General features: G+C 43.1%; 1 protein-coding gene across 1 annotated transcript in view; it reads right to left on the bottom strand.

Moving 5' to 3' along the window:
• Positions 1-25,561, bottom strand: part of Trank1 (tetratricopeptide repeat and ankyrin repeat containing 1) — a 67,121-nt gene that overhangs the window by 10,071 nt on the left and 31,489 nt on the right. The window contains exons 10-18 of the mRNA XM_055601541.1: positions 24,309-24,485; positions 20,834-23,707; positions 16,302-16,501; positions 15,890-16,027; positions 11,591-11,734; positions 10,531-10,687; positions 4,794-4,882; positions 1,447-1,550; positions 1,213-1,345 (exon numbers count right to left, since the gene is read on the bottom strand). Coding sequence (XP_055457516.1) covers positions 1,213-1,345; positions 1,447-1,550; positions 4,794-4,882; positions 10,531-10,687; positions 11,591-11,734; positions 15,890-16,027; positions 16,302-16,501; positions 20,834-23,707; positions 24,309-24,485 — 4,016 coding nt within the window. The remainder of the gene's footprint in view (positions 1-1,212; positions 1,346-1,446; positions 1,551-4,793; positions 4,883-10,530; positions 10,688-11,590; positions 11,735-15,889; positions 16,028-16,301; positions 16,502-20,833; positions 23,708-24,308; positions 24,486-25,561) is intronic.

Raw genomic sequence — 25,561 nt, 5'->3', positions numbered from 1 at the left:
CTGTCTTTTCTTTCAAAGCTACTCCCCTCACCATTCCATTTGGAATCCTACCCTGCATTCCAAATGGAGGGTAGGAAACCTGGGTAGGAGATGCAGTGGCTCACAGCCCATGCTTTCTAGCACATTTTTTCCAACTCCCAGACTGTTTTAAATTCTTACCCAACACAACTGATACACTGACAAGAAATTGCTGGGCTGAGGAGGTAGCTCAGTAGTTAAAGTACTTGTACAAGCCTGAAGACCAGAGTTCTGATCACCAGAACACAATTAAATGCCTGGTGAGGGGAGTGGCTTTGAAAAAAAAGACAGGGAATTCCCAGAGCAAGTTAGCTAGCAAGACTGGCCATATCAGTGAGCTCTGGGTTTGATTTGCTGACCTTGCCTCAATGAATAAGGTGAAAGAGGGATGGAAGATGATTCCCTACATCAACTTTGGGCATGAGCACACACACACACACACACAGAGAGAGAGAGAGAGAGAGAGAGAGAGAGAGAGAGAAATGGAAAAGAAACAAGGGAACTGCTGAGAAAATGACAAACTCTTGGATGTCACAGCAATGCAAGGTAGCTATGAACAATTTCTAACTGCTTTTCCTCCTGTTTTAATCCTGCCACAGACAAGCAGCCACTTGTTGCCCACTGCCAGCTTGCCGACCACTGAGAAGCTGTATTCCAGACTAGAAGCTCTGCCCAGTGGAGCTTTGTACAATGATTCCATTCTGTAATGATGAGCATTCACACTGTGGCTAGTGACACTGAAGGTCAAGCCTTTAACTTCACTTCCTTTTAATTAACTTAGTTTTATATCAAGTAGCTGCACATGGCTGCTGGATTAGATAGTGGTGATCTAGGTAATTATTGGGAACACAGAGAAACTTCCATGTAAACACCAGACTACTTCCTCAAGTTGATTCTAGACTATAAACACACAGAATAAGAAAGTAAAAATATTGTAACATCATCTGATTTAGATTTGTGTCTTGGCCTCCCTGTGACTGACTGCAGGCCTTGTACGGCAACACAATGTAGATGAACACAGACACATAGTCTCATCAGCAAGTGGGAAAAAAAAGAATCACAGAAAACAGGGCCGGCCTCTCCTCCCTTCAAGAATTAGAGTCCTGCCACAAGCAAGGGCTGAGAAAACCCTCCCCTCATTTTGCTGAGATGAAGCCCCAATTCTTCAAGGAGTGCCCTTCGGTGGGGCCATACCTTTCCCAGCCTCTCACACAATTGGGCAGAAAGCTGGAACTCCTTAGCGTAGCTCAAACACTTAAGAGATAGCTTTGGCTCGTTGCACTCCAAGTACGTCTTAGCCAGTTCCAAATACTGCAGCTCCTTTTCCCTGGGGCAAGAGAACAAGCCAGCATTGTTGTGGACTGTGGCTGGTATATGCAACCTGCTGCTGTCATCTGAGAGCATCTGAACTGATCCTGAGACACTTACTTGGGGCTGACTTTCTTGGATTTCATATTCAGGGCAGTGTAGTGGGCCAGCGCCAACTTCTCCTTCTCAAGTGCATCTCCTTTCTGGTAACACTTAGCCGCAACCTGGAATAGGTCAAGGTTTGATTCCCAGCAAGGTAATAGAGTTAACAGAACAAGAATTAATGCATGCATTATGTTCCTATGGACAGAGCTCTGTGTCTGGCCCAGCCCAATCTGTCAGGGAAGAGCAGGAAGGTGCAGGTGATTTCAAATGAGGAGTCTTGGAAGACACAGCCCAGCTGTGGGACCAGCTAACACAACCCAAAGGTTTTATTAGGAAATAGCCAGTGAAAAAGATGAATATAACATATGCAATATATATATATATATATATATAGGCCACCACAACACCAACTTTGTTATATCTTCCAACAGCCATATGCAGGAGGCATAAACCTCCTCATTTTATGTAGTAGCAACCTCAGTCAGAGCCATGGAGCAATGGGCCCAAAGTCACCCAGTGGCTTTTCTGGGCTTTGACACAGTGGCTAACTGCAGTGGCAACCTGTGTGCTGGTAGGCAGCAGTGTAGACATGGTGGCATAAAAATGCAGGAGATGTGGCTTTAGAGCACATCCAGATCCTTAGAACATGCAGATCTGCGCTTACAAACCTCTGACTATGAGGTGTGCAAAAGAGTGTCAAAGGGTCTCCAAGCATAGCCCAAATCCTGGCCAGCAGAAAGCTGCTCTTCTGAAACAGGAGTGCTTACACTGTCTCAAAGCACGAGATACAGAAGCAGCAGGCTCACACTGCACCTGGCATTAGGTATCAGTGTTGGTATGGGAGACACTGAGTGGTGCCTTCTGGTGAATCAGACAGAACAACCTCTCCCACTCATGCTCTTTGCTCATGTCAATCCAGCCTCACAGGTCTGGGACCTGCACCACCCTCCTTCCCCGCTGGGGCCTTTGCATGCACTGTTCTAACTGAAATGCTCCCCCTTCCTTTCTCTGCCTACTTCATTTTTTCTACAAATCTCATTTCCAAGACTCCCTTTCTCAAAGGCTTCCCTGACCTCCTGTGTCCAGGACAGGTGGCTCTGGGGACAGCTGGTTCTGATCTGTGACACCTGAAACACTAAACTGTGCACTGTCTATGTACTACTGTTGTTCACCATCATAGTCTTAGGATCTAAATATAATGTCTGGCCCATAGCTCAACAAGTATTTGGATGAATGATCTTGCATGGTGGTTCTGACACATTCATTGACATGCAGCCAAAAACTCAATAAGCCACCTGAGTCCTGAAGTCCTTTAGCGGGGTCAAAATAAAGTCAGGCGAGGAGAAGGCTTTTTATAACATTCTCATCTGTGCCGGCTCCCCTAAAAAAATTTTAGATTCAAACATTCAAAAGGTATTTTTAAAGGGATAAGTAATTGGAAACCCATGGACAACACATATGGGCAACATCAATGACGTTCTGAAAGGAACGAAATGTAAGACTTCGTATTATAGCTCATGCCCACAAACTGCTGCTGCCCATCCTGCCTTGCCATCCCCTCCCTGCTGCCTCCCTCCACCCTGCCAAAAAATATTTGGTTTTACAACAGCCAAATGTTCAGTACTTCTATCAATTTCTATAGCTAAATTTACATGTTTTGAAAATGAGTTTCCATACATACCAAATCTATAACAATATGGTTCTGTTTCTTCACCTCATGCTAGAGATCAAAGGGCTGCCACAGCACCCTCACACCTCTGAACTCTGCCTCACTCCTTTGAATACACCTTTGCTGTTCTGCTCCTACAGTCATGAGTCTCCCTGTCTCCCTATCCTTCAGTGTGGGCTGTGACTTAACCAGCCAAAATAATTCAGCAGAAATGGTACAGAGTTAATTCTAAGACCAGGCCTGCAGGGACTGACATACTCCTTTGAACCCTGCTATCATATGAACTAGCCCAAACTGACCTGCTCAAGGATCAAGGACAAGTTTTCCATGAATCCCAATGACCTGCATTACCAGAGCCAGGAAACAACTAATTGCCAGAAACAGGACAACACAACTGAACGGCAGCTAAGTGTAGATACATGAATTCCCATGTGAGTCCAGAAGCTATTCAGATGATTCAAACTGCCAGTCCTTAGAACTGGGAGCAAGACAAATCACTTGATAAGCTACTGAGTTTGGGTGTGGGGGTGTTTGTTATGCAGCAACAGGAGGCTGAGAAACCCACATATAAGTTCTTTTCTGCGCATGTAAACTACTTCCCCTGTCGTCATAGCAGACAAAACTTTTCTAGGAAACTTGAAGAGCTCTGTTTCTCAGGTATGTGAGACCATAAACACCTCAAGGCATGACTTTAATCAGTTTTGACTTGCAGTTCCAGGATCTTCACCACTGCCTATCTTCTTCACTCAGGCCTAACTTTACAGACTCCAATAATGAGGATTAGTAGAGCAATAAAATGAGCCCCAGAGAGAAACCACTGTATCAGTGTGTGTGTGTTCAGTCATGGAAGGGAAACTGCAGGCATCTGTCTATGACAGTTGAGAAGCTGAACCCCATACATGAGTGTAGAAGGAAAGAAAGCCATCTGCCAAACTCAGCGCAGCTGCTTTTAGCTGCAGACTTGAGTGCCCAGTCAACCAGGTGTACAAGCAGTCAGCTCCAGGAGGTATGAGTTTCCTGAGGTTCAGCTTGTGGTGGTGGACACTGTTGCTACCCACAGCATCTTCCTTCCTTTCTTACCAGATGGAAAATTTTATTCCACATATTGGGCTGAAGCTGTCAGGCAGGAGGGCACACTCAGATGAGGGCCATGTGACTTGGTACTGACCAGAAGAAGTATAAGGAAGTCCCCTGGGAACTTTGCATCTCAAGAGCAATCCTAAAGATGGTACCTGCCCTTATTCCTGTGTGGGATGCTGCTGAGAGTGGGGTGCTCAGAGCTGCTTAAGCAGCCACTGTGCAGCTATAAAGGGGAACATTTTAACAAGCTGCAGCTGTCAAAGGGAAAAGATAAAATAAGATTGGGCCTGTGATGGTTTTGTTAAGCTGCAAAAGTCAATAAAGACAATAAATAGGAGGGATCCTTGGCAGGGGATAGATCATGACATTCTACCTACCTATCAGTATGTGCTGACACTTTGCTGAAATAAAGGACTGCGTGCCTGCACTGACTAGGGAGGAAACAGGGCAGGGAGCTCTCCTCCTGTCAGGATAAACTCAGAAGTGGCACAATCACTGACATCATCACTGCGTCCTAGTCACCAATGTGATAGTAGGAAACTTTCCCATGAGCTCTGCCAAGGCCAGCAGTCATGACATCCCTCACCCTTGGCATCTGGCCCCAGCTCCTTACCTTCCAACACTGGTGCTTGGCATAATAGTCTCCTTGTGTGATCCACTCATCAGGAGTTGATGTCTTAACAAACATGCTATCATCAAAGTCTAAAATGAGAGTGAAAAGCCAATTTGTTTCTCCAGGCAGAAGCTATTGACTTATACCTGTCTGGCCTAAACTGTATCCTCCCAAACTCGTTTGTTGAATTCTTAATCTCTACTGCTTCAAAACAGGACTTTATTTGGACACCAGGGTTATACAGTAAAACCTTTAGAATGGGCCTTAATCTAATCTTACTGGTATCCTTGGAAGAAATAAGGATACATACAACACACAAACACATACAAACACACACATATATAGAGAGAGGAAGAGAGGAAGAGAGAAGGGGGCCACCACATAAAGGAAAGACCATGTGAGGACACAGTGAGAAGATGTTCTTGATCTGGAATCCCAAGAGAGGCTTCAGAAGAAACTAATCCAGCCCACACCTTGATCTTGAACTTTTAGCTACTAGAAATGTGAGAAGTAACTTCTGTTGTTTTATTGCAGTCAAATGCACTCATGTTGACCTTCCAGACTTCATCAAAATGTATTTTAGCACCAAGACGGGTTGGTGTAGGTTTCAGAAGGAGGTGGAAGTGAGAAAAAGACATAATTTGCTTTTTAAATTCTAGTCCTACTTTCCTTGTCTGTAGCTATGAAATAGAACACAAACAGCAATTATTAATTCCTCCTTGAAAATCCAAAGCCATCTAGTTCTTAGCAAGCTCCCAGAATTCAGCATGGAACAAGGTAACAAAATTTTACAATATATATCCTACATGGCCTCTAATGGAGTTGCATCTCAATAAACCCCACAGCAACCCTGAAATATGGTAAATTCAAAAGTGCTTGGCTTAGCAACTCAGCACTGTGGAGTGCAGGGCATTCACCATTGTGAGTTCATGGATGCCTGGCAGCCGAGGCTCACTGCCACTGCTCAGCCTTGTTAGAAATGTTGTACCCACTTATTACTAGCTGAGGAAAAGATGAAATTTCAAAATACAGTTTCTACTGAAGTGTATCAATTGTTTATGCCAATGTGAACCGGAAAAATCCCAAGCTGAACAAAATCTATTTTTGTGCTTCTAACTCCAGATGTTGTCCTCATAGCAGTAGGCAGTTAACACATTCCTGTTGGTGGGTACACAGTACTGGAACCATCTGTTGTCTGTCCTTTCTGTTCCATACCAACCTTCCTGTAACTTACCAGCCCTCCCCAGACATGGCCCTCAGAATGTCACCAGAAATGAGCACAAATGCACAGCTGGTGAAGTACCAGAGATACAGTGACTGCCTCAATACAGTGTCAACAAGCCAGACCAAAGCTAAAGGGACCAGATATGCCTTGATTAATGCGTCCCAACTAGAGGAGCAAGGCAACTATGTTCAGAAGGTACAACACCCAGGCAGAGCTTCACAGCCTGCTTTCCTTTCACTAGTCTTCTGAAACATAATACAGCAATGATTCTGCAACCTTGAGTGTTAACCTCCAGGTAGAGGTTTACTCCCATGGTAAAACTCTACACTACATATAAAGAGAACAAGGTGCCCAGTGGGTACTAGAGCATATTTGGTAATTAAAAGTCACATGAGCTACAGGATACATTGAAAATTATATACTAGGCCAATCTACTCCTTTTCCTTTTAGTGAGGAGAGAAAGGCCCATGAAGAGGAAGTTGGGCCTCCTCCTTATAAATAATAAGGTTATTTTCAGATGGCAAGGTTCTTGAGAATATGGGTTTTAATTTTTTTCTCATTTACTTATTTTATTCACTTTACCTCCTTATAGCCCCTTCCCTCCTTCCCTCCCAGTCCCTTTTTCCTTCCCCCCTCCCCTTTTCCTCAGAAAATAGGAGATCCCTTTCCTATTCACCCCAGCTCATCACATGGAATCAGGACTGAAAGTGTTCTCTTTCCCTGTGGCCTGACAAGGCAGTCCAACCAGGGGAAAGTGATCTAAAAGCTAGCAAGTGAATCAGGGTCCGATGCAGTTCTCACTTCCCTTACTAGAGTACTCACTTGAAGCCTAAGCTGCCCATTTGCCCATCTTTGTAGAGGTCCTAGGTCCAATTCATGCATGGTCCTTGGTTGATGCTTCATTCTCAGCAAATCCCACTGGGACCTGGTTAGTTGGCTCTGTTTTTATTGTGGAGCTCCTGTCAGCTCCAGGTCCTTTTCTCTTTCCTCCCACTATTCTCCAAGATTCCCTAAGCATTGACCAATGCTTGGCTGTGAGTCTCAGCATCTATTTTGAGGTGCTGCTGGGTAGAGCCTCTCAGAGGACAACTCTGACAGGCTCCTGTCTGCAAGCTTAGCAGAGTATCCATCATAGTGTCAGGGGTTAGCACTCTCTGATAGGGTGGGTCTTTGGGCCAGGCATCAGTTGGGCATTCCCTCAATCTCTGTTCTATCTGCTCTATCTTTATCCCTACACATCTCATAGGCAGGGTAAATTTTGGGTCGAAGTTTTTGTGGGTAGGTTGGGGTTCCCTGCCTTTTACTAGAAGACTAGTCTAGTTAGAGGGTGGCCTCTTCAGTCTCTATGGTCTCTGCTACTAGAAGTGTCTGCTTGAGTGCCCATCATATCCTCCCAGGAGCCTACAAGTGACTTAGGTCTGCAGCTTGTCATAGACATGTCCCCACCCTCAGTTTTTATTTTCTCTACAGGCCTCTGTCCTCTTGCTCTTGCTTTCCTCAGGTCTGTTCTAGACCTGATGGCAAGGGTGTGGATAAAGGAAACGCTTTTCCATTGCTGGTGGGAGTATAAACTTGTACAACCACTTTGTAAATCAATCTGGTGCTTTCTTTAAAAATTGGGAATTTTGCCTCAGTTTACCTCAAGACCCAGCTATATCTCTCCTGCGAATATACCCAAAAGACTTTCTGCCATATAGCAAGGACACTTACTCAACTATGTTCATAGCAGCTTTTTATTCATAATAGCCAGAATCTGCAAACAACCTAGATGGTTCTCAACCAAAAACTGGATAAAGAAACTGGCACATTTACACAAATGGAATACTACTCAGCTATTAAAAACAAAGAAAACATGAAATTTGTCAGTAAATGGATGGAACTAGAAAAGATCATCCTGAGTGAGGTAACCCTGATCCAGAAAGAAGCACATGGGTTTAGCCATATAGTAAAAAATAAGCATACTCTGAGGCACAGATCCAAAGAAGATAAGTAATAAGGAGGACCCAAGTGAGGATGCATAAATCTCACTCAGAAGGGGAGATAGAACAGACAGAGGTAATGACTGAAGAGAAGGGACAAGGTAGGAGAGGGGACACAGAGGGTTTTTAAATTTTAAACCTTCAATTTTTCTCACTACTTTTTCAACAACATTTGCTTTCTAGGAAAAAAAAGATTAGATCCTAGTCCCCATCAATAACCAGAAGTAGCCAGGCAATCAGCAAGCCTCTGCAGTAAATAAGCCCTGCTTCTTCCCCAGCCATTAGAGAAACTAAGCCTAGCCTGGAGGAACCAACTCACAAGCTAGCTTTCAAGAAAGAAGATAGTTTTCTTCTCCATAGAGGGAAGAACGTTTTTCTTCATAGTTATTATCTTCTTCATAGACCTACATTTTTATTAGCTAGTCTTTGTAAATTACAATAATGATAATATATGATAATTTCTGTAAACCTGTTGGGGGTTGTTCTGATGCTGTCCCTCAAGATCTGGTTACTTCCTGTCTATACATATCCTTGTTATGTAAATCTGCCTAAGACATACTGACTGTTTGATTAAAAGGCCTATACCTGGGCAGGACAGGGCAAAATGGTTTAAGCATGGCTAAGGTTCCCGGGCTTTTGAGGACAGCAAGAGGACTGAGAAGAAAGGAGCAAGGAGGATGCCACAATGGATTAGCATGAAGAAAGAATCATGTGGGCCTGAAGGAAGGACTCCAATAATGGTGTGCAAAGGCCCAGATGAAGAATAAAAGCAAGTATTTATAAGATTATGGATGGAAGATAGCTCAGATGAGGATGGTTAAGAAGAACGGCACTGGATGGGGGCTGGAAGGTGGATGGTGAGGATATTGAGACAGTGTGGGTGAAATATCTGCTCTGCCCAAAGTAAATACAGCAATTATAAAATCTAACAGATATCTCTGTGTTATTATTTGTGATAGCAGGCTAGATAATACCATCGTGATAATCTTAGGGCTGATAATAAACATTTATATAGCCTAACACCTTTTTATTTACTACAGCATAAACTCTTTTAATAATGCAGAAGGTCTAAAAGAGAAGTAAATAGCATCCACATCAACACAACAAACCCACACCCACAAGACCTATACAAAAGTAAGCAATGTAAAGTCAGCATCAGAAGTAGCAGCCATGCAAATGTATATTTATGCATTTTCTTTCTCCAGACCCTTTCATCATGGGGCTCCCTGTTACTCACAACTGGGGATTGAATATATACAAATAACTACCTTGCTATCTGAATTATTGGTCCTTGTGCTGTGATAATTCAGGAGCTAATCAATGGATTGTCTGAACTCCCACTGTGGTGGTTTGACTGAGAATGGCCATTATTGGTTTTTATGTTTGAATGCTTGATCTCCAGTTAGAGGGACTATTTGGGAAGAATTAGGAGGTGTGGTCTTGTTGGAAGAGTTATGAGCTTACTGGAAGAAGTGTAGGGATGGGTTTTTGAGGTTTTCAAAAGCCCATGCCAGGCCCAGTCTCTCTCTCTCTCTCTCTCTCTCTCTCTCTCTCTCTCTCTTTCTCTCTCTCTCTCTCTCTCTCTCTGCCTGTTGCTTATAGATCAGGATGTAAAATTCTCAGCTACTACTCCAGCACCATGCTGGTCTGCTTCCCACTATGATGATCACTGACTGACCTTTTAAAACTGTGAGTAAGTCCCCAATTAAATGCTTTCACAGCATCTCTTTGTAGCAATAGAAAAGTAACTAAGATATTCACAAACCTAATTCTTAATGTACCAGTGTGGGAAATGAGTTTGGCTTGACATTTATAGGCATTCCAACAAATTTCATGTGCATATACACATACAAATGTGCATAAAAATGTTTTATCTGCTATACACTGATATACATAGTTTTATATTTGTATTAATATAAGGTTTTAAAATTGGACCATTCTATCTGTCTATATTTTTCTCTTTTTTATTTACCACATCTTGAACATCGCTTCGTATCAACAAGCAGAAATCCCTTCCATCTTTGATTACATGGTATTAGCCTTCCCTGCACTGGATGCTTAGGCTACTTTCATTTTCTTGTTATTACAACTAAAGCTGTCTGATATTCACTTTGATAGGCAACTCAATCAAACTGCCCAAACGCTTGGAGTAACTTGTATTATACCACTATGGCCTAATTCCGGAAACCCTTATCCAAAACCTTCACTTTTAAAGAACAATTAACAGATCTTCCCTGAAGTGTCAAACTCTCCCAAATGCATCACGAACACTTTTTCCCAGTTGCTTTAACATAAATAAGGTAACATGCTTATTCTGAGAAAATCACGGAGGGGGTACTATTAAAAACAAAACGCCACCCAGGCTGAAGCATAGGTCGGGGAGAACACTTGCCTCGCGTGCATAGGGGCCCAGGTTCAATCTTCAGCACTATAAAACACAAAACATCAAGAACTATGCCCTTTCTACATGAACATCAGAACAGTAGAGAGACATCCTTCCTCCAACAGCAAGAATAATTTAATGATATCTTACCTTTATTTTCATCTGTCTTTACAACTTGGACAAAATCTCTCCTAATAAAATATTTGAAAGCAGGAGCCCGTTTCTCTAGGTTTTCGTCAAAGATCCAGAGGTTGACGCGAGCCCGTGTGATGGCAGTGTACAGCTGCTTCAGCTCTCCATTGAGGAGCTAGCAATAAGGTTAAGGACACAATGGTGAGCCTTGTGTCCAAGGGACAAAGGAAATGTGCTTTAATGGTCTTACTCTGATTTGGAAAAAAAAATACAAAAACGGAACTAATTTTTAATTTACTTTTATTATTTGTATGTGTATTATATGTACATGTGTGAGCACAGTGTATAGGTCACAGACAACTTTGTGGAGTAAGTTCTCTCCTCTTTGTATATGGGTTCCAGGAATTGAACTCATGTAGTCAGGTTTAACTGGCAAGCATTTTACCCACTGAACCATCTCACTGGCCCACAAAAAAGTTAAATTTTAAAGGCTGAAGAAGTGGTTCTGCAGTTAGAGCACAAACTGCTCTTGCAGAGGACTGAGTCATGTAAGTCATGTAGGTCCCAGCAGGTAGCTCAAGGATGATTATAATTCCAGCTCCAGCAGATCCAATATCCTCTTCCAGCCTCCACAGGAACCCAAACACACATAAATAAAAATAAAAGAAACTTTTCAAAAATTAAGTTTTAAAGAATTACTACAAACCTTTTATGAGGACACCAGGACCTCACAATTGCTACCGCTTGCTTTTTAAAAATAAAGACACTCATATCTTGTATAGCAACTGTCATTACTACTAAGCTACTTTAGAAACATTCTGTGATTTCATCAAATTTTCTGAATAAAGTTTAGTTCCAGAGGAACTAAATGAATGGAAGGCATTTCCACCTCCATCAGGTCCAGTGCTCTACAGAGAGGGAGGAGGCAGCCAACACCACTTCTCCTTCCTCGGGCCCACTGTCGACAGAATGGAAGAACAGCTAGCTGCAAGGCTCCACTTTTTAACTCATCTTCACTCCAATTCTTATTTCTTTATTCCATATTTAACTGCTGTGTGTACAAAGTGCAGATATTCACCTTGTACATTTCTGGGTTCACCATAAGAGATCGAGCCTGAGAGGAACTTGATTTCTCCAACGGAACTTCAGCCAAAGGCCAGTTTTCCTCTCTGGAGTCAGATGACGGTGTAAATGAGGAAATGATCTTCCATTCCTTGTAAGCCTGAACAACAACAACAAGTTGAAGAACAACAGAATTTGCTTTTGAAGTGCTTCCCAAGCTTCATGGAGAACTGAGCCCCACCCAGAGGTGGGGAGCCTTCAACACAAGCTGTACAGAGGGATACATCCCATAGCCTCAGAATAGGTGGGAGGAGATAAGATTGGCCCAGAAGGTGTCAAAGAAGCTACCATGAAAATATACCAACACTTGGATAAGATGATTTAGAAGCCAGATATAGATACCCAAATGTTAGCAAGGATGCTAAGGGCCCCAGGGTATTATGGTAATTCAAAGAATATCAAGAAACAGTATACACAGAAGGAACCATACTCATTCTCACAATGTGGTTAAGAAATGCCACACAGGAACAACATTTAAGACACAGGTGACAGAATTATCTAAATTAATCAACTAAGAATGGGGAAAAATCAGATGCTGGATGCTACATGATAGAAACTAGACAAGACAAATTAATAACTAATCTTACCATTTACTATCTGACCTTCAACACAATGATCTTAATAGTGGATGATACAACTCAAATTTGTTGGTAAAGAAAAGGAGATAATCAAACTGTCAAGGGTATAGTACTTGCTTTTAATTCATTCTTTCCTTTACCCAAAACCCCAAAGCTAAGGTGGTTGTATGACTGGGGGATGGCAAGTTTTCCTCTAAGCAGTGGTTCTCAACCTCTGAGCTGCAACCTCTTTGGGGGGACTGAGTGACCCTTTCACAGAAGTCACCTAAGACTAAGAAAAACACATTTATTTACACTATGATTCCTAACAGTAGGAAAATTATAGTTATGAAGTAGCCACAAAAATAATTTTATCATTGGGAGCCACCACACCATAAGAAACTGTCTTCAGGTGTTGCAGCATTTGGAAGGTTGAGAACTGCTGCAAAGGGTGAAATTTGCATGTTACATGATCTCTCATTGGTCAGCCTGCCACAGCGCTACAGCAACCACACATGACATGTGAATGAACAGACATGCTATATTCCAATAAAGCTATTGCTCAATACTAAATTAAGTTTCCAAGAATTTCACATGTCATGAGATATTATTGAGTTTTTTCTAACCATTCAAAAATGTAAAATCCATTCTTAGTACAATATATTGGAAACAGCCAGTGGGTTGGAATTGGTCAGCAGGCTTCAGAATTGGTTTCTGACCCTAGCAGGCTGAACTCCCCAGGTTACATGTAGTACTTAAAATTCAAAATTCCTAGGAGTCTCAGATTTCATATTTAACTGTCTTCTAAGTATAGCCATTTTATTTTTATAAAGTGATGCAGCTTGACATCTTTGCAGAGCTTAAGAATGCCCGAACCATGAAGTGGATAGAGCTGATAGATGTTTGCTTTAAGTTACTAAGCTTAGCTACCGGTTAGACTAAGCTAAATGCCTAAAACACTGTCTATTAAACAGAGCTGGTTGTGTTACTACAAAAACCAATTACAGGGTTCATTATCATAATTTGAAAAGTGATGTCAACCATAGGTGAAATCATTTGCATAGTTGAAAGGTTCAGAAAAACTCTTTAGGACATACTCATGACATTCTCTTTGCAAAGCTACTTAGCAAGCAGATCAAGGAAAGCAGGTAAAACTGCTGATATTCAAGAGGACCCTCCTGGCAGCAAAGAGGCAAAAGTAGCTGCCAACGGAACTAGAGAAGCATGATGTATTTTGAAATTGCTGGGAGAGAAGCAAACCTGCTCATATGGTTTGTGGCTACCTATTTCCAGGAAGCAAACTTTTTTTCAAGATGTAAACATGAAGAAGCTGGGTGTTTATAGCAAAGGTAACAGATCTGTAGTACTTGGGGCCATAAAAGGAGCTGCTTCTTCCATGAAAAAGGCCTGGATTCCACCAGCAATTCTCCCCAAAGAATTGTGGTTTTCAAGGCCCCTCCCCCATCCCACATATATGAGTGTGGAAGAATGAATGCCCTCAGGACACTTTTCTAAATTCCGAAGGAAGGTAGCTTAAGAGTGTCAGAAAGAGAAACTTCTTCCCTAAGATAAAGAAACATCCTACAAGGGTCTGGTATGACCATTCCTTGGTTGGCCTACCCACTCCAAAGACAATCTGGTAATCATGTGATTGAACAGGCAAAATACATCAAGACAGAAGAATGACAAATGGTGTCCACCCATGTCCATGCACACCCAGGCCCAAATGCCAGATGGTTCAAGGCAGTGCCTCCCTGGGACACTAACAGGAACAAAAAGAGATGATCTCCACCATCCCCCACAACAAATATCAATCACTGTTCAGCAACTTTCATCCAGCCACCTCTAAAGACCTACCACAGACGTAGGGAGGTTTTATCTGCCTTCTCTCTCCTTTTTTTCCTTTTTTTTTTTTTTAATGCATTTCCTCTCCTTTTCTTATAGCATTTTTCTGGTCTGGAGATTGTAAAGGATAAATTGGGGGCATACTTTGCGCCAGGAATGCACAACTGCATTACACCAGAAAGCACCATATCAAAATAGTTATTAGAGGTCTCATTATATACACAGAATAAAGCAAATGTTACCAGAAGATTCGGTTTAGGTGTTTGCTGCTGTTGTGTTTCTGAATTTTACACAATCTGAGTCATCAGTGGGAGGACAGAGAGAAACCTGTGCCGTTCCCAGGACCAGGTGAAAAGAGTAATTGATTTTCCTTTCGAAAGCAAAGCACCCCAACATAGATCCTTAAATCTTTGACCTTCGACTTTATCACTGGCATGTGCATACAAATGGTGCTTAATAAAGGACAGGAACAACAAAATCTTACCCCTTCTCTTTCAGGAGAGCCTCAGTCCAACCATGACCAGTGGATGTGTTATTAGGAAAAAAAAGTTAGACCTCAGAGATGAAAAATGGTAGCAGGGTTAATGAGCATGCATCTGCTTTTATTAACAAACCTACTAGGAAGGGGATGTACACAAGAAATGACAATGATATATTTATTCATTGTGAAAGATTCTAGAAGCCAATTCACAAGTGAAAAGGAAGACAGGACAAAGGAAAAGTATTTAGTGCTCAAAGTATTTGGGTTTTCTTCAGACTCTGCTATGAATATTTTAACTATAGACAACTTACTTAACCCAGGAACCTTTGGCTTTATCTATAGAACAAAGGTAACAAAAATATTTTAGGACCTCAGCGCATTGGTGAGATGAGACACTGCATTCAAAAAGTTCTTTATAAACTGTGAGGCACCTGTTGCAGTACCAGACATAAATATTATTAAATCAAGTATGGCATTTAGGAATGATCAGAAAAATGTAAGCATCTATTTCAAGGGTCAGATCAGGGGGTAGATTTTAAGGTATCAAAGCTAAAAGGTGCTCCAATTTAGGTATAAAATAGCCTCTCTGAGCTTGTAACAAAAAATCTGCAACAGGGACCAGAACACAGCTAGCTACAGCACAAAGAAGACCCATAGCAGCCAACCTGAGTCCCCACCAAAGACAATGTTAGTGACAGGAAGCCAGTGGCCAGAAGCCACAGAGCAATGGTCTTGATTTAGTGGTTCCCCCAACAGTAATTTGGAGGGAAAAAATGGCAAGGACTCAGGAACCACATTCAGGCAATGGCTGGCACAGAAGTCACTGGCGATGAATCCAGGGACTCTGGCTACTGTGGTCTACATGTATGAAGCTGTTGTAGTAAAGCATGCCAAAGGGAGCTGGAGATAGGGTGACTGTTCTTGTCACCCACATTACCTGATCCAGCAGACCGGAACCAAGCCTCCCTGTCTTCCTGGAGTTGTCTTTCTAGCTACTGACTGCCAAGTTCTGTCCTCATAGGGTGGACATTGCTAACCTTGCCTTCATGTATGGCTCTCCTTAGAACTTGCTCCAACTTAAGCATCCCTGGGAGCCAATGGTAACAGCAGCTAATGAAAACTGGCCCTTGAGTGCTGGTCATTCAGAACACATGAATACAAGAAAGACAGAAATGTACACAGGGAAAAGTAGCCCATGACACACTGTGGAACAACCCAGAGCTATTCCCAAGCCTCCATCAACTCTCGAAAACCCTAAGTGCAAGATGCTCTACAGTACACACGGGCACCTGTGACAAACTGTCTTCTGCAGAGCAGAAGTTCTGCTCAGGCACAGACCTGGGCTGCGCGAAAAGAACTCAGTGTGACATACCTCAGAGTCAGTAAAAAAGTTGTACAGGAGGACATCATCAAATTCCAATCCTTTGGCCTCATAAACTGTTAGTACAAGCGCTAACCCCAGCTCTTCTGGAATTTTCTCCTTTGCCATTTCATTGGCAACAAGAATCACCTAAAGAAGAATAAAACCAAATTATATCAGATCCTACAAAGACAAATAAAGGAGAGATTTGTACATTTCACTGAAAAAAAACAAGTGTTGGCTTTAAACAGAAATAGCCAGGGTTGAATTAGTCAGCCAGGACTAGGAAGACAGTACCAGTCAATGGCCTCTCTCAAGCACACACCCATTCTGGATCAAGAGCTACTGAATTCCTTCATCATCTGCTTCATGACTGAAACTTCAAACTGAGTTATTTCAGAATACACAATCCCAAGAAGCTTACCTGGTGGGCACCAAATTCAATGGGCTGGGTTTTTCTTTTGTTCCCTCGCAGCAAAATTGCTAAGTCGCTTACACTACAAGAGTCCAAGAGAGTTGGTTTGGGACCATCAAAGAGTCCAGAATCTCTTGGAAGGCGATCAAAAGATTCTGGGAAATAGAACTGAAGTAAGTCCACCACTCCAGATGCAAGATTGAGGATTCCTGGATGAAACAGAAAGCACCTGTCAGATACTACACAGCATGGCTGAGGTTTTGGTTATTTGGTTTTCTTTTTCATAGGGAAGTCAGTACGCATTATTGACCCTAGCAGTATACTTCATTTCAAGCTTATATCCAGTTCCTACTTGGTTAACAGTGTGTTCTTAGCCCATTATCACCCTGGGTGTAGTAGATGAAGGCAGAATGGTTGCTGTGCTGAGAATGTTTATGGGCCCTCAACTACAATTTTAATGATAACAGAAAGATCACTGCCTAAAGAACTCAAGGCAGACATGTCTCTACAACTCCAGGTACTGGAATGTCCATATAAATATGGTAAGAATATGATAAGAAATATAGAATCACTGTCTCCTCTCATTGGTCCTCACAGTGCTGGCAGCAACATTACCACAGTAACAACATGAGTAATTGTTAACTGGACACAACCAAAGCCTCTATCACCCTTTTCCTCCAGGTTTACCCAGCTGAGATAAGACTGTACAAAGGAAAATTGTGGCAGCCAGAGAACAGACTTTACAAAAAACATTTTCCCACCAGGTCTCATTTAGTAAGTATGCTCTGAAGCAATACTTACTAAAGTCTGGGATATAATAGTCCCTCATAAAAATCACTATGTAAAATTCTTACAGGAACTCAGAGGGCCAGATGAAACAATGGAGATGGTACTAATGGATTCCACCACCTGAAGATTAACAAAACTCCTCTAAGTGATAGGATCTCAAGTTAAACTGAATACCTATCTTCCTGCATCTCTCTAGTTCCCCTAAAAGCCATCTGTCATTTGTCTAACCCAAGATAGATTACAATGATCAAGGCAGACACCATGAAATTTCATGTGTTATCACAACTATTATCAAATGATAAAGATAAAATGTATTATCTAATTCTTTAATTATTTCAAGTTTCCAATATAGCATAATCATGAACGTAATTAGCAACTGCTGATCCTAAGAAAATCCACTGTCACTGTGGTTCCCTGTCGGCTAACAGCTAGCAAGGGCCAAAGACTTACACTGATGGCAAAGCTCAAAAAAGGGCATAAAAGTACTATAGTGAACAATTAGAATTCACTTAAATATCACCCAGGAGACTAGGTAAGTAATTTTTGCTATCACCATATACAAGGAAAAAGACAGGCCAACCATAAAAAGGAAACACACACACACACACACACACACACACACACACACACGCTATACTTGGATATATCTCTGGTAAATCTTGAAAAGATGAAGCAAAATAAGTCATACAACATGGCGGCATGCTGTATCTTTCTACTCACATGAGATGTCCGTTACAGACAACTCCATAAAAACAGAAAGATGATTGGGAGGAAGAAACAAAAGGGGTGGCTGCCTCAGAGAATAAGCTGGAGAAAGATCAAGGGAGACTCCCAACTTCAACCTTGGTCCTCTACACACACATGCATGCACACCTATCTGCACAGCCACACAGTATATCGATACACTTGTTGACATGCCTACACACCTATCCAACACACAAATACATGAAGAATGTAAAAAAAAAAATATTCAAGTGTATATTGTCTCCCAATTGGCTTGAGAGAAAAGCTGTTTTAAGGACTGATGAATTATTAATCAAACATTACTCTAAGTGGATGACGTGGACCCACCTTTTCCCAGTGGCACTGGACAAGCGTTATCATTGTTAAAATGCTGTTAAAGTCATTATTAGAATTAACAGTAAGCCCTTTTTTGATTTTTCTTGTACTCTCTATGATCTCACTATGTACTCTGGCTAACCTGGAACTCACTATGTAAATCAGACTGGCCTTGAACTCATAGAAATCTGCCAGCCTCTGCCTGCAGAGTTCTGGAATTAAAGGTTTGTGCTACAACATCCAGGATCAACAAAATTTTTAATGTCTTAAAAAATAAGCAAAGAGGTTGGGAGGTGAGGCAATTCCATGCCCTAACTGGCAGCTGTTGGACTCTCCCTTTCTGCCCTGGCCACCTTGGGCAAAAGGACTATCAGTCAAACAGTCAGCAGAATTACCCTTATGCCGGCACCAGCCATTCTGAATTCCATGAATGCCTTGAGAAAACTATGCAATGATGGCAGCTGACTGGCCCAGCTCCTGAAGGTACAAACTTAGTCAGAACTCTTTCCGTTTCTAGGAGAATTTGCTATCACAAGGCTCAATAAACTCTAGATGGCTCTGCAACTATTTCCACCTACTCCAGAAGATGAGAAATTCCCCTAGTGACCTAGCAGCAGGACTGCTGTCAGTGGGACTGACACTAAAGAGACAATCTTTGTTTGCATTCCAAGTGTGCTAATTGTTGTTACAAGCACCCTTCTCTGGCCATATAAGCAGGCTGTTTGGCTCAAGCAGCTGAGAGACATCCTGCTGAGCAGCATCCCTCCCCTAGTGCTACAATATTAGGCACAATAAAAGGCTTCTGGAAGTGAATGGCCTTTTCTCTTTTACTTTGCATTAGACTGGACTGGTGACATGAAGGAAGAAGCAGTCAGTCAGCTGAGGCAGCAAAGAGGCCATGATGGCATAGGCAGCAGAGCACCTTGAAGGCAGTGTTGAGAGAGAGATCATAATGATAGAGGTGGCAGCAGTTGATCAATTGACAGACAATTGGCCAATGAAGAAGAGGCCAATGAGTTCAGCAGAGTAACCAGGAGAGGGGAAAGTGGGACAAAGTAAACAGAAAGAGGAAAGAAAACTGAGGCTACAGAAGGAGAAAGTCCATTAAAGAGCCAAAGACACACTGCAGGCCCAGGTGGCTGGAAGGGTTTCAAAGAATGACCTCAGGCCTGGGAATTATAACACTGGCCACTGTCAAGAGCTGAAGAATCCTGGTACCTAATCCTACCTGGGAACTGCAACATCAAATTGTAGGTAGGCATGAGGTTATTGTGTAAGTCAAATGCTGATTTCTGTAACCCCATATCTGGTTGCAATCCTTGTTCTGACAATCTCTTGTCTCAGTGCTGTGTAAACTGTTCCCTAATTGTATTCCAATAAAGCAGCTTACAGCCAATTGCTGAGCAGAGGAGAGAAGAGGGCTGGACTTCCTGCCAGCCAGGGGAGGAGGAGTTAGAGGAAGAAGTAAGGGATTCAGCCACGGAGAGGTCCAAGAGACATCAGGAGAGGACCTGGATCAGGAAAGCTACAAAGTGCAAGTATCTCTGGGATGTACACTGAGAGGAAACCAGATTAGCTTAGAGGGTTAAGAATAGAGTAATAACTGCTCAGTTATTGTGAAGCTAATGATTAAAATATAAGAGTCTCAATTATTTGAGTGATAGACTGGTTAAGAGAGTAACTGAGAAACAAACACAGTTTTATAAAGATAACTTTACACCAAATGTTGCCAAGGTAAAGAATTCCTGACTTTCAGCCTTGTTCCCTGAACAAGTGTTAACAACAGACATGCTAATGTGGAAGGGGGAAGTGGAGTCCCACCGCTATTGCTGGACTACTGAGAGAGGACAAATTAGTCCTCAGGGATAAGACCCCTACTTGGTTAACCAATACCAAGAAGTCATCCCTGAGAACAGATACATACAAAGAACATTAAACAGACTGAGTAGATTGTGTGTGTGTGTGTGTGTGTGTGTGTGTGTGTGTGTGTGTATGAAACAATAATAATTAAAGAAAAAGAAAAAAAGGCCATGAATTTGGGAGGGAGACTGGGTACATGGGAGGGATTGGGAGGGGTACATGAAGGGTAAAAGTGATATACTTATATTTTAATTTTTTAAAATTTCAAATTTCAAAAAGAAAGACAGAAATTGTGACTTCCCAGGCCTACACAAGAGCAGTAGCACTTGTAGAGCTACAGGTTCTACTGTCTAATGCCTGCAGAGCTTCTGTGCCAGTCAACAATGGCACCTGCTGTTGCTCCTGCCTGCTGTCCTTTCCTACTACTGTAAGATGCTGAAAGACACAAAAGCTGTTGAAGACCAGCACATGAAGAGCTTCTCCTTGTCATTAGCAATTCCTGTCAGGTGAGAGCAAATGGACCCTGGCCAGATGACTGGTGCTTCTACAAAGGAGTGTTAGCAAAGGTTTCCAGAGCACTTTAAATGTTCCCCTGAAATATGTCTGCATCATGGAAACTCCATGAACTACAGTCACTTAAGACTCATTGCTACAAACCACATTTTCAGGGCTCTATTGACAGATGAGTGGTGACAAATAAAACCTAAGTTCTCTTATTCATGAGCATATGAGCATATTTACTAACAAATCAGTAGTTCTTACTTCTGATAAGACACAGCCCAAGGCCAATGCTCCAGCCCCTCCCCAGCAGGTGAGCCTAAGGCCTCAGGTACCTGAGTGAGATCTGTAATTCTGGTACAGCTGGTGGATTCTCTTGGGCTTTCGGACAGCACACTGCTTGTCTACTGTGTTTCTACTGGCATAGTGGAACAGAGAGAGCAGGTCACTGAAGCGGAAAGCCACACCCTTCATGATGCTTTGGGCAGTGTCTCCAGTGAGGAACATGGCATTGGGGTCATTGATGCATTTCATCAGCAATGCCAGCTCTGCTTGGGTGAAGTCCTGAATCTCATCACCATAGAGCTCATGGATGGACCAGGGGAGTACCCTGAGCTTCGACAGCCTCCAGGACAGGTTGTACAGAACATCTTCTTCATCAAAATACCCTTTCTGGGATCGAATCTGCTGATACAGGCAGAAGAGGCTATAGATCTCACTCCGATCTTCCTTGAAATTGGGGGATCGCTTCCTCCCTAATTTCTTATAGGCTTCTTCAGTCAGTCTCCCATGAGGACAACTAAGAGCCTCAAAAGATCCCTTCAGGAATGATTTTATTTCTTTCCAAATCAGTGCTGGGTTGTAGGAACTTCTCCCTTTGATCATCTTGGGCCATATCTCATTGGTGAACACCTCAAATGTCACATATACCCGGGGATCACTATCATCTGCATGTGTTTCTGTAGCTTTCTCCTCCTCACTACAGTTCCCATCAGGCTCAATTTCTTCATCATCTTCTTCCCAGCTGGGGATGCTAAACTCTTCCTGTGTGGACCATCCTACAATGGTTCTTTTTAAGCTTCCATCTTCATTTCTCAGAAAAAATGGTTTTGGCAGAGAGGCATCAAGCAGGAGGAGTAGCTGCTTGGAAGTAACAAACAGAGGGAAGTTCTCATCCTTCAGGTCCTGGAGTTTGTGGACACTGGGATCCAGTGGCTTGTAGTGACTGGTGGCCTTGGTAGACTTGGAGAGCTCAATAAAATTCCTTTGCACCTCCTGGCACAGGACATGGTTCTTGGTCACAAAGATCTGGTGTAGATGTTCCAGTTGGTGTGGCTGTTCTGGCATACATCCTTCTGCTACTTGGCTGTCCCCTGCTGGCTCCACTGTGGCTCCTCCTGCACAGGCTTCATTCTCTTGCTCCTCATCTATACTATCTGCTGTTTCTACTTTGATGGAACCCTCCTCTTCCTCATCTTCTTCTTCCTCCCGACCTGGACTGTCTTTCCCTGGTTCTACTTCCAACCTTCTCTTCGGCAAGATCTGTTTGGACAGCAACGGGCTTCCTGCCTGCTCAGCTTTCTCCCAGTAAACATGGAATTTTTTCCAAAGCCTGTACAAGCAACAGGTTGTTTTCCCAGTGCCACTCCGCCCAATGAGGATGATGGGTTCCAGGGGCCTGGGGTTAAGATCAATCACAGCATATTCAAGCTCACCCACTCGGAATGGATACTCCACCGTTGCTGTCATGTCACTGAGGATGTTTAAGGCCATGTTTGTGCTGAAGCTGTGGAACTTCATGATATTGTACTCTGTCTCCACGGCACTGGCTGGGGGAAAGTACTCAGGATCTACCTGCTCTGTGCTTTTCTTGGCCTCTGTGTCTTCCACATAGCAGCGGGGTATTCGCTTTTGGATTTTCATGTTAGCTGACACCTGCCCTTTGTTGATACCCTTCAGCTTCTTTCGAAGGACACAAGACAAGCCCCGGGTGTAGGCACTGCAGATGGCCATGATGGAATCTGACAGCTTGCAGTGATCTAAGACAATGTCCCAGATGCGGATGATTTCTGTATAGACCCTCCCTGATTTTTCCAGAGAGTACATGTTCCTATCTGTACCCATAATTTTCTCAGAGTTCTCACTGCACCGAGCAGAGAAGTCAATGGCAAGCTCCCACAGCATCCTGGCACCTTTGTCCAGCTTCGCTTCAAATAGCTGGATGTTTCCTTTTGAGTGCTTCAGCCGCTTCTGCAAGCCCTGGGTCCACTCACCATTCCCCAGCTGCTGGATGGCAAGGATTATTTTCTTCTTTATAACTTTGGTCATAACCTTACTGGACAGCTTCTTTAGCATTTCTGAAGTGCACTCAATCTCCCAGGTCATGTTATCAAAGTCCTGCAGAAAGCCCTGAATCTCCTGCATAGTCCAATTGTCCTCATTACCACTGGTCATTCCCAATCTGTTACCAGCAGGAACAAGTTGTGAGGACTGTGGGCCTGCCTGAGCAAGCCCACTCCCAGCCTCAGAGGCAACAGGGTTGTTTCTACAGCCAGAGCTCCCCACACTCTGGACTCTCTGGAGTTTGTCTTTCTTTTCTTCTGTGCCAGCTGCTACCTTGAGAGAACCTCGCTGAGGATAGTCCTCTGGAAGAGACATATCCAACTCGACCTGCTGGATCAGAACTGTGATGTCCTGTATAAGGCGGTCTCTCAAAGAATGTGTCCTAATGGCTTCAGGCTCCTGCCTGGTTACCTGGACATCAGGTAGAATCTCTGTGACTCCCTTGGAAAGAGTTCTGTCAGTGGCACCACATGGCAGAGACTTGAAGGAAGTTTGGGACTTGAGCTGAGACATATGGCCAGGAGCAGAAGACCTGGAGAGCCTCCCTAGATGGGCAGCAGGGTCTTGCCTGTTCTTCCGCCTGCTCTCTGTCAGCGCTTTGTTCCAGGCCAAAAGCAGAGCATCATTCTTCTTAATTCGATGCCTTACCCCTTTGCCTGCCTTGTTCTTCAGGTTGAAGTTGATGTCAAACTTCACCAGCAGATCTATAAGCTTCTTTGTGCGCTTCAGCATGCCCTTCTGGAAGAGGAGGTGCATCAATGTATTCCCATTACTATCTTGGACATTAGGATTAAGGTAGTAAAATTCGGTAGGGTTGGACAAAAATAAGTCCAACAGATGGCTGAGGAAGTTAAAGCCAATGTCAGCTGAAAGACACAAACAGAATCCTGTGAGTGCAAAGCCATTCTTCTCGGGGGACAGCAGACTCTGGGTACAAAAGCAGTGCCAGTTTGAACAACTAGACAACACTGATCTTCTCCAAAGATGTGATACTCATTAAATGACCCAGTGTTCTCAACCAAGGTAACTTGCCCCATGGAAAATCTGGTAATGTGGAAGCGGTTTGGTTATCACAATCGAAAGGATATACTGGCAACCAGTAAGTAGAGGCCATGCACAAGATAGCCCCTGTCAACAAATAATTACCAGCCCAGCAATCAATGGTACCTCCTAAAATTGCCTGATGACATTATAGCAAGATCCTGTAACTTAGGATTCTTGAAAAATGATGAAAACACATGGAAAGTATTTTTAAGTTACTTATAGCCAACTTTAAAACCTAACCCTCCACACTATAATCTGATCATTCCTCACTATGTACAAAGTCACTTCTTCCCATCATGCTATAGGTAAGAGGCCAGGATATGTGGGCAGATTTGGTGAGGAAACAGGCCTTTTGCAAAAGCTGGATAGTTCTAATATCCAGCTTCCTCCTCCAGAAACAGTCCACTTAAGAAAGAAGCTTACCATTGATGTCCAGAAAGATATGGAGTGCTGCATGCAAAGGAGTGTCACCTTCCATGAGAGAGACACTACGGGGGTCTGCACCCTTGGTCAAGAGAAGAAAAGCCAACTCGAAGTCCTCATGTCTCAGGCACATGAGAAGTGGCCTGTCCTGGCTCTCTTGGAGACCCTCGGGCAGTGCTGGAAGGAGAGTAGAATGGGAGAAAGAGGCAGAAGGAAAAGCATCATGACCCTGGAAGAAGTCAAAGCCTTGCTCAATAAGAAGGGGAAGGTGCTGATCTGATGTCCAAGATGTTCTCCCCTACCTTTCTGAGCAGTAAGGCTTCCCAGGCCCTCAGGGAAAACCCTGCTCCTCAAGGGTGATGTTCTCTCGTCACGCCCATCCCATCTCTCCTGTCCTGCCAAGGACCACAGTTCTTCCACAGAGTGAGGACAGGGTACAAGAACAATAGAAACCTTGATGTTTCCTAACACCATCTGCCTGACATAGTCAGGAGTCAGGACCTGAGTATACTTCCTAACTCTGCTTTTCCCCCTCCCTGCACACTTCCACTCACCACCTCACCTTCTTTTGAGTTCAGTCCACACTCCCTTTGCACTGCAGCCTCCATAACCTCCACCCAGAGGCAGCCCACCCCTGTAAGTCTGCAGCCCTGTTTTACCAGCACCTGATGCTGGAGCTGCTCTGTAGCGTGGGCTGACTGAAACAGGAACCCCGTCATATCAGTAATCTCTGGGATTGCAGCACACACAAGGAAGAGGCTAAAGAGTAACTTGTAAAAGGCACTCTGCCTCCCTGTGAGTAAAGCCAGTACCTAGAGGCTCTGTACTGTGTGCAGCACTCTGAAAGCCTAGGACCACTGTGTTACTACTCTTTATGAAGGGTTGCAACATGAAGGAGAGAACCACACAGCCAAGGTACTCTTCTAAAAGACTGCACATACAAGCTCATTCAATATGCAATGCAGCTCTAAGAAATACAGACTGTTGTTACTCCCACTTTATATATGGGTAAAGGTGTGAAAGCCTGCTTGGGCCACACACCTAGTAAAGCAAGAATAATTTGGGAAATATGGGTAGGAAGAGTATTTCTAAATTATTTTTGAAAACTAAATCCAATCTAGCACAAAGTCCTGCATATTTTGGACACACAGCCAACCAATGTTTTTACTGGAGTATCCAATGTTTCCACCCATGAACTACTTGGCCATTTCTCTATAAATAAGCATCATAAAATCCCAGTCCACTGATTAGGA

The sequence above is a fragment of the Psammomys obesus genome, unplaced genomic scaffold, assembly GCF_907164565.1.
Source record: "Psammomys obesus unplaced genomic scaffold, mPsaObe1.curated_primary_1811, whole genome shotgun sequence".
In the NCBI taxonomy this organism is placed as follows: domain Eukaryota; kingdom Metazoa; phylum Chordata; class Mammalia; order Rodentia; family Muridae; genus Psammomys; species Psammomys obesus.
Note: the sequence above shows the minus strand (reverse complement) of the source record. Positions and strands in the feature narration are given on the sequence as shown.